The sequence below is a fragment of the Carica papaya genome, chromosome 3 (genome assembly GCF_054855325.1).
Source record: "Carica papaya isolate Zhongbai chromosome 3, ASM5485532v1, whole genome shotgun sequence".
In the NCBI taxonomy this organism is placed as follows: Eukaryota; Viridiplantae; Streptophyta; class Magnoliopsida; order Brassicales; family Caricaceae; genus Carica; species Carica papaya.
Window position 1 is genome coordinate 34,560,256 of NC_142311.1, and position 13,019 is coordinate 34,573,274.

The 13,019-nt window shown below is 33.6% G+C and overlaps 1 protein-coding gene and 1 long non-coding RNA gene across 5 annotated transcripts; one reads left to right on the forward strand and one right to left on the reverse strand.

Moving 5' to 3' along the window:
* Window positions 1-3,244: 3,244 nt before the first annotated feature.
* On the forward strand, window positions 3,245-7,434 carry LOC110814805 (arginine N-methyltransferase, putative (DUF688)). 3 transcript variants are annotated; one of them, XM_022042385.2, is made up of 4 exons: window positions 3,245-3,475; window positions 4,594-5,686; window positions 5,807-6,904; window positions 7,030-7,434. In XM_022042385.2, the coding sequence occupies exons 2-4, from the start codon at window positions 4,607-4,609 to the stop codon at window positions 7,057-7,059; spliced, it is 2,208 nt and encodes a 735-aa protein (XP_021898077.2). In that variant the 5' UTR covers window positions 3,245-3,475; window positions 4,594-4,606; the 3' UTR covers window positions 7,060-7,434. The 3 variants fall into 3 exon arrangements, with proteins under 3 accessions (XP_021898077.2, XP_088072870.1, XP_088072871.1); XM_088216744.1 differs by having other exon boundaries at window positions 4,629-5,686; XM_088216745.1 differs by having other exon boundaries at window positions 4,635-5,686.
* A 239-nt stretch (window positions 7,435-7,673) lies between these two features.
* Window positions 7,674-12,768, reverse strand: LOC148268600 (uncharacterized). Of its 2 annotated transcripts, XR_015818091.1 has the most exons (6): window positions 11,817-12,763; window positions 11,383-11,682; window positions 11,018-11,257; window positions 10,306-10,479; window positions 8,340-8,427; window positions 7,674-8,246 (listed from the first exon to the last, which is right to left on the reverse strand). It is a non-coding gene; the product is annotated as an uncharacterized LOC148268600 (long non-coding RNA). The 2 variants fall into 2 exon arrangements; XR_015818090.1 differs by having other exon boundaries at window positions 8,340-10,479; window positions 11,817-12,768.
* Window positions 12,769-13,019: the final 251 nt, after the last annotated feature.

Sequence of the window (13,019 nt, forward strand, 5' to 3'; positions counted from 1 at the left end):
AGTCTCGGAGTCATTTTAGCATCATTTGCATTCGTCTATCTCATCTCATTATGAATTTTATCGCTTATAGACGTACAAATATAGAATATTTCCATACATACTAAATGTGAAAGGATAACCTAGAATTCTTTCCACCTCGAAGAACCCCAAAAATTCTTAAGCCAAAGTATTTAAATATATTTTATTACCTTTTGGGTATAATATTTACATATTTAACTTATTTGACATTCATACTATTAGATAACTTGACTTTTATGTGATGATGATACATATATAAATCAATTTATATTAACAAAATTGATTGAAAAATTAATTTAAAAATAAAAATTTCAAAAGTTAGGCTATTACTTCATTAAGCCTATTTTTTCACTTACGTGCATGAACCCGTATATGTATACATATATACACACACACACACACACACTTGACCTTTTCTTAAATGGTGTTCCTCTAGGGCAGATGATAAACAAGAATATGTATGTGTGTGTATATATATATATATACACATTTAATGTTATGAATCCATTTTTTATTCAACCAAGGAAAACTTTAATTTTGTTGGGAAGTAAAATCCAATGGCCTTAATTTGGATAGACTCTGATGGTATTAGATAGAACGTACATGTCAATCAGGGCGCTGCCCCGATTGGTATGAGGTTGGGTCCACGTGCATTCTATGTGTCACTAAAAATTAATTTTCATATATTTTTTTTTTCCTTCGTAATTGCTTTTATTGGTAAAATGAAAAGTAATAAAAAAGGATAAAAAAATTAGAATATGATATTCCATTATTGTAATCAAGAAATTTGCATTATTAATTAATTACTACATTTATTTTATTAAAAAAAATAGTAATCATTATACATATATATTTTTTGATAATTAAAAAATTATATAAGACAATAAATATTTTAATTAAAAAAATATAACCGTTAAGGATATTACTTTTGTCTGAAATCGTAATAAATTTTATAAAACTTAATTTAATGTAGTCACTACAGCTCTATAAATATATTAATAAATTAATTTTACTAAATAAATAAAATTTAATTATTATTAAATATGTCTTTATTTCATAACATATTTGTTAAAAATTTAATCTAATTGATACTTATAAATCTATAAATATAGTTACTCTAAATATAGAGAATTTAACTGTTATCAAATATATTTTTTATCCATAACATATTCGTTGATATTTAATTTAACTTAATTTTCATAACTCTGTCAAAATATTAGTGAATAAAGTTACTGATCCTATTAAATTAAGAGAATATAATTATTATAAAATATTTTTTTTTGTTCAAAGTATAAATGCTGATATTTAATATGATTTTATTATAATCACTTAATAAATATATTAATGAATGAAAATTTTAATTTTATTAAATTAAATATTAGAGTCAGTTTCATTATATAAGTAAGTGTATAAAGAATATATTCTTACCAAAAGAGTCCATTAATGAATACATAATTAATTTAATTATAATATTCATGTAAGTATAGCTCGGTCCATATCAAGTGGCAATAAATATAATTTAATGCTAATGTTCTTTTTTTTAAGATAAGAATTTAATATTTGCTGCCTAACCTATTGATATCATTAATGTTACAATTTTATTTATCTTATTTGTCCGTTGCGTTTAGCGGTTTCTGACCCGTTGAACTCCTTCTTAGTCAACGCCTTCCCCTCAAATTCTCCACATTTTTTTCTCATTTATTTTATTTTTAATTTTTTAATAATAAATACATGTTTTAATTTAGTATATTATTTAAAAATTTTTAAAAATGAAATTTAATATATATATATATATATATTATACATGGGTATATATTATATGAGAACAAGAGAAGCAAAGTAGGTCCATAACTTAAGATTTGTATCATGAAATAGCATCATTTACTAAATTACATATATTTTAGGGGGCATACCATGTAAAGATTCGTCCTTACATAAATGGTTAAATAATAATAATAATAATAATAAATTATAAAAAAAATTACTCGAGAAATTTATGATTTCTCCATTATTATTTTGTTATAGTCCACCGCAAGGAAAAAACAAAGCATATATGTTTAAATTAAATGCTATATTTAGAATTTATTTGGAAGTTTTTGATATTTTTTTTATAATTTAATATAAAAATCTTAAATTTTAACAATACTATTTTAAAATTTCATATTTAATTATCTAAAAATAATTTATTTATTCCAAAAATAATATTTTGACTCTTAATTTAAAATGAACATAGTATGATTTGATACATGCCCAATTGATACCCATTTCTCCTTAATAGCAACAAAAAAACAAAATACTTTTATTAGATTATGGTAGTGATAAAAGTAAGTAATTAGTAAATTAATGTGAATTATATATTTTCTTACCTTAATTTATAAATTTCAAAGAAAGTGAACTAGTTAAAGTTTTAGTGTATAATTGAAGGGTCCACTCCTAGTTTCAACTTTCACACTTGTGTGTGATGGGATTCATGTGAGGCTTTTTATAATACATATTCTCACATGATCCAAAAAATAAAGTGACTCATTTACAGCTCTTAACTTCATAATTTATCTCAAAGTTTCCATATAAGAAAAAAAATACTTCTTTTTCTTTTTTTTGGATAATATATATAAAGATCGTGACGAAACTGTAATAATTATATAATGATTTTATAAAAGTAAATCTGAATTTAAATTATCATGATTGTATTAGATTAGATTTAAAACGAAAACGTACATGAATTTATAACGGAAGAAATATGCACGTTCTGTGATATATCTTCTAAATCATTACATGATCATTTGAAATTCTTACGCTATTTTTATATTTGATAATGAGATAATAGAATTAAAAAATTATACGTCTATTTATATATTTAATTTTTTATTATTAAAATTAATATTTTTATTATCTGTGCACATAAAAAAAGACTTACGTTTTATTTGATGCATTAAAATTTAATAGTTATTTATGTACAATAATTCTACGTATAAACTCACAGGAGTTATTAAAATTCAACAAATTAATTTGATAAAATTTAAAATTTATTTTATTTTTATATTAATAGAATTAAAATAATTAATTTGAGGTTTATCTAAATTATTATAATATTTTTAATAAAATAAATATTTATAACAGTTATATTTTAATAGTCCAAATAATAATAATAGTTGAGATTATTTATTTTTCTTTTTTTAAAAAAAATTAATAATTGGTTATCTTCCATTAAAGGGCGGGTAAGCTCTACTCCACAACTAAGCAAGCATCAGCGTGCAGACAAATTTATTCTTCTCTTCTTCCTTTCTTTATTCTCTCCCAACTTAATTTTAGTTTTGAATTTCGGTGATTCATTCTCTCCTTTCTTCTTCCTTCTTCTCTCTCCTTTTTCTCTGTGTTTATTTTATAACACCACCGATTCCTCAATTTTTCTTCAGAAAAAATTAAACTTCATATCTGGGTCGCCTAAATCTTACTGGTATACTCTCTCTCTCTATATATGTGTGTGTATGTGTATCTACTTGGTTGCTTCACTGATTTTCCTGACTAATAAGATCTGCCATACGGGTTTTTGGTGCTTTGAAGAACAAGTTTATTTATTTTTGTTTGTACAGTGATTATTATTATTAATTTGTATGTTTTCTTGTGCCCATTTATTTGTTATGAAGAGTGATCCTTGAGTGATGAGTCTGGATCTTGAAGGTTTCTTTTTAAAGCTTCCTTCAAAAAAGAGCTTGAATATTTGCTCTCTGATTTTTTTTTTTTAAATTTTTGTTGCTTTTTTAAAAAAAAAAAAATATTTCCGGGTTGCTTATAAGAAGATTTCATCAGTAAACTGGGTCTTGCTTTTGTCTGGATACTTTCCTGCATTTCGTTATTATTTTTTGTTTGATTGAATTGCAAATTCTTCCATTTTAGTGGTGGGTTAAGAACTGGAAGCTGTGTGCTTGATAAGTTTCTTTACAAATTTCCTATATGTATTATTATTTTTTTCCTTTTACCCAGAAAATATCTAGATCAAATACGATTACTACCCTCTGTTTGGTTGCTGAGAAACATGAGTGCTGGAGGATGAAAGTACAATTATAAATCCAGGATCCTCAAAGCCGGTGTTAATTGAATTTGGCTGATGTCAACTGCGTTGATTTTTTCTTTTCTTTTAACTGGGATTGAAGATAATGCATTAAGCTAGTATCAGCAATATAACAGAGCATAACAAAAGTTTATAATACATGAAGTTATTTGGGAATTTTGAAATAGAAACTGGGAAAAAATAAGCGACGTCTAAATGGGAGAAGCAAGAAATTTTATGTAAGTTCAATGAAAAAAAACTTTGCAACCAGGTAATCTTGATGTTTCACATTTCCAGGACTGCAATTTATGATAAAGTTCCAATGTACATGATCTTAGGTGAAATACAGTTCCTGTTTCTCCTTGCTCTCAGAATTTGAGGTGGCTAATGCAAAGAAAATACTGTTTAGTGGGGAGAAATTAGAGTATATATTATCTTAAGTTTTATTTGATGTTTGGTTTTTGATCTTATTCTTATGGAAATTCTTGGACAACTTCGAATTACTTGTTTCTGGTTTTTGCCAGTTTGGAGTTATATATGTGGTATTTGTGCCGTGCAGAAGCAGATAGAAGATACATGTTACTCAAGAATTTGATGGAAGAAAAGCAACTGGATTTTAATCAGCCACTTTTATCTGTAAGGAAGTTCTCATCGACATTACCCCCTTCAGAAACAAAGGGCAGAAAGAAGCCTGATAGTTCTGTTCCCAGTAGACCTCCTCTTCCTGTTTACAAATCAGAAATTAAATCAGGTCCTGTGAGGAACCCAGGAACAGTTCCTTTTATTTGGGAGCAAACCCCAGGAAGACCTAAAGATGAAAGCAAATCACAAGCTAAGGCTCTCGCAAATCCATCTATTGCCCCGAAGCTTCCGCCTGGGAGGATTTTGAATGGTAAACAACGGTCTTCAGATAAAGTTTCTGAAGTTAAAACAGTTGGTCAGTCTCAAGTTGAAACTGTCCCTTCTAGTTCTGAAAACCTTAGATTTTCGGAGAAAAATGCGAGTACATGTGAAAGCTCTAGGGAGGAAATGGAAGAGACAGGAAGTTATGTCATAGATAATGATGATGAAGCATATGTGGATGCACTTGACACACTTTCACGAACTGAATCATTCTTCCTGAATTGCAGTATAAGTGGTGTTAGTGGGTTGGATGATCCGGATCTGAAACCATCTGGAATCTTCTCTGCGGATCCACAAACTCGGGATCTCATGATGGGGCGATTCTTGCCTGCTGCAAAAGCAATGGCTTCAGAAGCGCCTCCACATGCTATCAGAAGACAACCCATTGCAAAGGAGCAGCCAAGACAGACAAAGATGATAGTCAGCAGAGATAAGCAACAGCCAAATTACCAATATAGTCCAAACAGTTTCTTACATAATGCACAGAATAAAAGATGGGACGAAAATAGTAGTGATGATGATGATAATGTTGGACATGAAAACTCATCAGTTGGAGTTTGTGGATTATTCCCTCAACTTTGCTTGAAAAATTCCTTTTGCGTTCTGAGTCCCGTGCCAGGGATAAGAATGCAGGGCCAAAGACCGGCTTCTTCTGTTCGTAGACTTCATGCTAAGTATTTAAATGCTAGATCTTGCAGTGAAACAAAGAATGAGGTATTGAAGTTCTCTTCATCTATCCTTGCTTTTGTTAATTCCTCTCCTTTCTGTTAATTACTATTTTCAACTTCTGGAAACAACTCTTTCCAAAATTAACCTTTCTTCTTTTCTTTATAGCATGCCAGTTGTGCTGCAAATGAGCAAAGATTGACAAGGGGCCATCAAAAAAAGGAGCTGCATGAAGATAAGATTCAACTAAAAAGGGTATCCAACCGGATTACTTGTGATAGTTGGAAATCTAATGGATCTCCGAACAGACATTTACAGATTAATGAGTTGTTGCCTTCCCGAAATGGATTAGTTCCCACAGCAGTCAATCAGGGGCAACAGTCTCTTGGGTTTCCTGAAAAGGATAGAACTTTTAGGGTCAATGGCATTGACTCACAGAGAGGTCCAAAAAGTTTTCAAGAACTATTGGCCAGTGATGAAAGTAAATGGGAATCTGGCTCAGGGAGTCCTGTAGTCGAGAAAACGCTGTATATAGATTCTGTACATACAATAGAATCCCCAAATTTATATTCAAGTTCATCGGATACAAAGGAGATAACTGATAATCAAGGAGATGATTTTGAAGTTCATCCAAGAAATGGGGAAATAGAAGAAATTTCTTCTGTGTCTTCTTCAGTTCCTGAGAGCAATCAGTTAAATGTTGTGGATGAAAAGGCAATATCACAAGTTAAAAGTCTTGTGCTTGTTGACTCCAATATCAAATCCTCTCCTGACATATTGGCTAGTGAGAAGCACTCGGATGGTCTCAAGCATGATGAACATCAAGATTCGATCAAGTCAAGAAGTCACAAGATGGTTGAAAATGGGAAGATTTATCTAGAAAGCCAAGTGTGTAATAAACCATATAATCTAGATGGTACTCAATGCCTCAACCTGGATCATATTGCACTAATGAAATCAAACGTGGGTGATACTGAGGTTATTGGTTCAGAAAGGAAATCACATGTAAAATCAAGTAAGAAAGAAAATCCTGATGACATGTATCGAAAACATCCTCTACCTCCGCCTTTACCAAAATCTCCATCCGAATCTTGGCTGAGTCGTACATTGCCTACTATTTCAGCAAGGAATTCACCTTCATGGTCTTCTCCTGGTACAAATAATTATACTAGATGTCAGCCTTTCAAAACCCCTTCCGAAGATCCTAAGTGGGAACTTATTGTTAAATCTTCAAATGTGCAGCATGGCCACTTGAGGTTTTCTTCGGTAATAACATCTCCTTAATTATTTCTATCTTCTGCCGTATGGGTTGAGACACAAGCTTCGTTTTTTAATCTTTAGGATTTAAATTCATGTATGCTCACTTCACATCCTAATGCTTATCATGGCAGGAACTTCTTGAACCTATACCAGAGGCTTAGCTGCATAGAAGCCTCCAGTCCGCAACCTTATAAGTTCCTTTTGCCAGTACAGGGTGCTTCATACGCTTTTTAATATCTTAAAGAAGTTTTCCACCATAAGGAGCTCTATTTATTGATTTACTTGGTATGTATAACAGGTAACTGTAAATCTCCACGGCTACTCCTTGCAGTTCTTGGATGGCTCTTATAATCTGTAAATCTCATCAGTATACAAAACCTGGTCTTCTGTGATTCTTTTTTTGTAAATGGAAGTTAAGGGCTCTGTTTTTCTTTCCTGGTTTTTAGTGGATAAATATAATAAACAAGCAGAATGCTAGTTTGGAGCTATGTACACAACTATCAAGAATCAATGGAGTTCAAATAATTATGGCTTCATTATTGGAAAGAAATGATGCTGTCTTATTTTGAGATTCATGCTTAGAGATTATCATATAAAGTTTAAAAGTTGATATGATAATTCATTATAGTTGGGGGAATAATCTTTGCATATGTATTTACTCGAATCAATATCAAAAAATGCATAGTGATTTTGTATATGTATATGTATTTGATGGAGTCAATATATGAAAAGAATCAAAACGGATAGGACAGGTGAACTGCCCAGATCAAAACTCTAAAATGAAGGGTCTAGACGTTTTTTTCTATTTAAAAGTTAGATACAGCTAGTGGCCTTTGATGTTTCTAAAGACCACCCTTATCCCTTTTTTTCGTTTCCCAGTGTGTATGTATATTCCCAAAACACTATTTAATAAAAATATAAAAAAATAATTAATGAGCATTAAATGTTCTTTATCCTACCTAGCTAATCTTTTTTACATAGTATAAGAGCAGTGCCTGTGATAAGTACTGATTTTCTTGATTTTCACATTACAATATTCCCCTACTGCTCAATGACAAACCCTAATACAGATGTAGTGACACTCCTAAGCTCAGACCAGCCTGAAATGCAGCTCGTCACAACCACACTTGATGGATCTAACTACTTGTTTTGGAGCCGAGCCATGGTGATCGCATTGAGAGCCAAGGATAAGCTTGCCCTCGTCGATAACAGATGTAGAAAGCCCGAACCCGATGTTGTAGAATATGAGCGATGGCACAAAATAGACAGCATGGTGGTGTCTTGGATTCTGAACACGATGAATAAAGAGCTCGCTAGCGCCTTCTTGTTCACCACATCAGCAAAAAACCTATGGGACGAAATAAAAAAGAGATATGGTGAAAGCAACGGATCTCTGTCATATTAGCTAAAACCCGAAATAAGTTCCATCATGCAATCTAACCTTTCTGTCACAGCCTATTACACAAAACTCAAAAGGCTGTGGGATGAGTTAACACACCTAAGGCCTTCACCTGCTTGCACCTGTCATGCTGCAACACAACACAGTGAAATAGATAATACCGACAACCTAATTCAATTTTTAATGGGTCTCAATGACTCATACGACCATGTTAGAAACCAAATATTGATCATGAAACCCTTGAAGTAAATAGAGCTTATTCCATGGTGATTAGCGTTAAAAAACATATGAAAATACACAATAGTAACTCATTTGAGGGGTCACCTGCTCCATTTTATACCAATATGAAAGACAACCCAAAATTTCCAAACAAAAAAAAGGAAAAGGACAGCAGGGCATGCACCTACTGCAAAAATACATGACACATAAAGGACACTTGCTTCAAGCTCCATGGCTACTCGGAATGGTTTACAGAATTCAAAGGGAAAAGGAACAAAGAAAAGGCTAATGCAGTGGCAAACAATACCTTTGATAACGCCAAAGCAGAAGTATCTAACACAAACTAGGGCACAGAAATGTCCACACTCATACAACAAGAGATCAGCAAGTATTTGAAAAACTAAGGAGCAAACACAGCAGAATCTGCAGGGTGCGTGGGCTACTCTGGCCCCCCTGGTAAGCAACTTAAATGTTGTTTTTTACATATCTTTAATGACATAGGAACTTGGATAATAGACACAAGTGTTACATCACACATATGCCGTGATCTTAAGATGCTTTCAGAACCCATAAAACTAGAACCTGCAGTGCCCGTCTCGTTACCAGACGGAACCACGAGCCATTCAACCCACAAAGGAACTATAAGACTATGTGACAACTTAATTCTACCATATGTTCTTTATATACTAAAATTCACTTACAACCTTATTTCTGTCAGAAAACTAACCCAAGCTACAAATACCTACATTTCTTTTTATCCCAACCATTGTTTTGTGCAGGATTTGACAACTAAGGAAACATTGAGGATGGAAACAATAACGAAGGGCCTGTACACCCTGAGTGAAGACATTGACCCTAATAAAGCATATATCAGCCACATCCAAGAAAATAACCTACAACTATGGCACAAAAGACTCGGCCACACATCCACAAAAAAATTGATCCACATTCCTAATTTAAAGTTACCAGGCAGTGCAGCTTTACATGATTGTGAAATATGTCCCTTGACAAAACAACAAAGCTTATCTTTTTCTAAAAATTTCATCAATACCAGTGACATTTTTAGTTTAATACATGTTGACCTTTAGGGACCGTACTCGGTTAATTGTACCTCTGGTGCACTTTATTTTTTAAGCATACTTGATGATTTTTCAATAGCCACTTGGACTTATTTATTAAAAGAAAAAACGAGCGTGTCAAATACTTTGGAATACTTTTACAATCTAATACAAAAACAATTTAAGAAAACAATCAAAAAGGTTAGGACAGACAACAGTACTGAGTTCATAAACATTTCATGCAAAAATTTTTTTCAAGAAAAGGGTATCGTGCATCAAAAAATCTGTAAATACACACTACAACAGAATGGGGTGGTGAAGAGGAAACATAAACACCTACTACAAATTGCTAGGGCATTAATGTTTGAATCAAAACTACCCAAAAATTTTTGGGATGAAGTCATACTCACAACCACACACATAATAAATGTTTTACTAAGCTCTGTTTTAAAATGAAAAACTCAAACCGAAAAACTTTGGGTTGCTTATGTTTTGCCACAAATGTCATCTCTCAAAAAGATAAGTTTGAACCTAGGGCTTTGAAGTGTGTTTTCTTAGGGTATGCACCCGATGCAAAGGCTCACAATTATATGACATAACAAGCAGAAAAACGGTTTTTTCAAAGGATGTCATATTTCATGAACATATTTTCCCATATGAAACAGAACACCCTAAACCAGATTACCATGACACACCACTGTCAATACCAAATGACGACACAGTAAACACACCTGAAAACCAATTACAAAGAAAAGAAGAAACTCCCTTATCAACTAGCACTCCCCAAGAGTCTGAAGTGAGGAGGAGCATCAGGGTGAAAAACAGGCCCGCCTGGATGGAAGACTTTGTCGCCCATACCACTGAACAACCTTTGTCTGAGCTTCCTTTCCTCATGTCCACCTCACCTACATACAACCATGGTTATGTTAATTTCATTGCACAAGTGTCTATTACCAAAGAACCAATGTCATATAGGGATGCTAAAAGAGACAACAAGTGGGTTGAGGCCATGCAAGCCAAACTGTCCGCACTGGAAAAAAATAGAACATGGGAGCTAACTACACTGCCAACAGGAAGAAGGGTTATCGACTCAAAATGGGTATACAAAATAAAATACAATGCTGATGGATCAGTTGATAAATACAAAGCAAAACTCATAACTAAAGTTATAACCAGGAGTTCGGCATAGACTACCATGATAGCTTCTCACCAGTGGCCAAAATGGTCACAGTTCAGTTACTTCTGGTCGTGGCAGCCGCAAGCGACTGACCAGTATACCAGTTAGACATCAGCAACATATACCTACATGGCTTTGTGGAAGAGGAGTTATACTTAAAACCCCCCAAAGGGTTACTTTAAGGCTAGTGAAGGGCAAGTCTGCCGCCTAAGCAAGAGCTTATACGGCCTAAAACAGGCGGGTTGACAGTGGAACAAGGAACTCACCTCAAGGCTCCAATCTATCAGCTTCACCAAGTCAGAGGCCGACCACTGTCTATTCACAAAAAGAACAAAAAGAAACTACGTTGCAATTGTGGTGTATGTTGATGACTTATTTGTCACTGGTCTTAATGAAGAAGAGATTTGTGAAGTCAAAAGCGCCATGAATGAAGCCTTCACAGTCAAGGACTTCGGCCAAGCAAGATACTTCCTCCGAGTCGAAATAGCTAGGTCAAAAGAAGGAATCTACATCAGCAAAAAAAAATACATCAGAGATATTTTACAAGATACAAAGATGGAAGATGAAAAAGGAAGCCATTTTTCCCTGCCTTCCGGACTAAAACTAAATACAGAGGAAGAGGAGATCCTACCTGATCCGGAGAGATATAGATGCCTAATCGACCGTTTACTTTATCTCAATTTCACCAGGCCCGACATAACGTATTCTACTCAACATCTCAGTCAGTTCATGCAACAACCCAGATGGCCGCACCTCGACGCCGCACTACACGTCGTCAGGTACCTAAAACAATATCCGGAGTAAGGCATCTTCTTCCCGAGAAAGAATGACTTCAAAGTATAAGCCTTTTACGACTCAGACTGGGCATCGTGCCCAATAACCCGCAAATCACTCACGGGCTTCTAATCTTCTTCGGGCCCATACTGATCTCCTGGAAAACAAAGAAACAAGCCACGGTGAGTAAGTCTTCCACAGAGGCCGAATATAGAAGCATGTCGTCTACGGTGTGTGAAGTTCAGTGGATAACCTATCTACTTCGTGATTTTCAAATAACACTCCACTTACCCGTAACATTGAACTGTGACAACAAAGCGGCCGAGTATATCACAGCAAATTTGGTCTTTTACGAACGAACGAAGCATCTTGACATCGACTGCCACATAGTACGCAACTAGGTTCAAAAAGGCTTCGTTGAAACAAAGCATGTCACCTCGAGGAAACAGCTCGCCGATTTGCTCACAAAGCCCTTAGGGACTTCAGCATATCATCGGCTTCTGTTCAAGATGAAACATCTAAGTTCTAAGAGTCAAAGAAGAGATGAGGAGGAACTCGAAGGGCCGAAAGCAAACTGACTTCATCTTGAGGAGCGGGTGAAAAGAATCAAAACGGGTAGGACAAGTGGACAGCCCAGATCAAAACCCTGAAATGAAGGGTTCAGATATTTTTTTATGTTTAAAAGTTAGATATAGCTGGTGGCCAATGACGTTTCCAGAGACCACCTTTATCCCTTATTTTTGTTTCCCTGTGTGTATATATATTCCCAAAATACTATTCAATAAAAATATAGAAAAACAATTAATGAGCATTAAATGCTCTCTATCCTACCCGGCTAATCTTCTTTACAGAGAAAATAAATGGCATATATAGTCAAATCACTTAATAAGTACACACAAAACGTACAATTCATATCTGAATTAACACTCTTATAAAAATAAACGAAAATATCTACCATCTAATTCATGAATCGACAAGTGATTGTTCTTTTCACATTAACTTTATCTAAACAAAAAATGTCTACGACAAACTTTTTGCTTCCATTAGAAAATGAAAGACTAATTAAATATCCCTGTAACATGTGTAATCTATGTACTAATTTGCTCACAATATTGGAAAACCATTTGAGATTTATCAATTACAAGAAACATGTGCTGAGCGAAGAAACTTCAACCTACGGAAGTTTCCTGGTGATTTCTATATATTTTCTATATATACCAGAGCTTTATATATACCACCAGCTGTATATCCAATCGACTTAAGTAATCTAACCATGACTAAAACAAGCTTGGAAGAAGGAAAAAGATGGTTTGAAATGTCAAACTGATTAAGACCTTACTTGGAATTTTCATAGATATTTATGACTATAAATACAGGGAGTACTCCAGCACTAGCACGTAACAGAAAAGATTAGAAGAAGAAGAAAAATGGCGAGAGAATTGGTTTACGTTAGTGACCAAAGCAATGGAGGTTTAGGTTTTGCGATGAACAGCT

Bases quoted from the DNA above. Each gene is read 5' to 3' on its own strand.
- LOC110814805 (XM_022042385.2), top strand. From the start codon at position 4,607: ATGTGGTATTTGTGCCGTGCAGAAGCAGATAGAAGATACATGTTACTC. The intron at 5,687-5,806 runs GTATTGAAGTTC...TTTTCTTTATAG, and splicing joins GCAGTGAAACAAAGAATGAG to CATGCCAGTTGTGCTGCAAA. The intron at 6,905-7,029 runs GTAATAACATCT...TTATCATGGCAG, and splicing joins GCCACTTGAGGTTTTCTTCG to GAACTTCTTGAACCTATACC.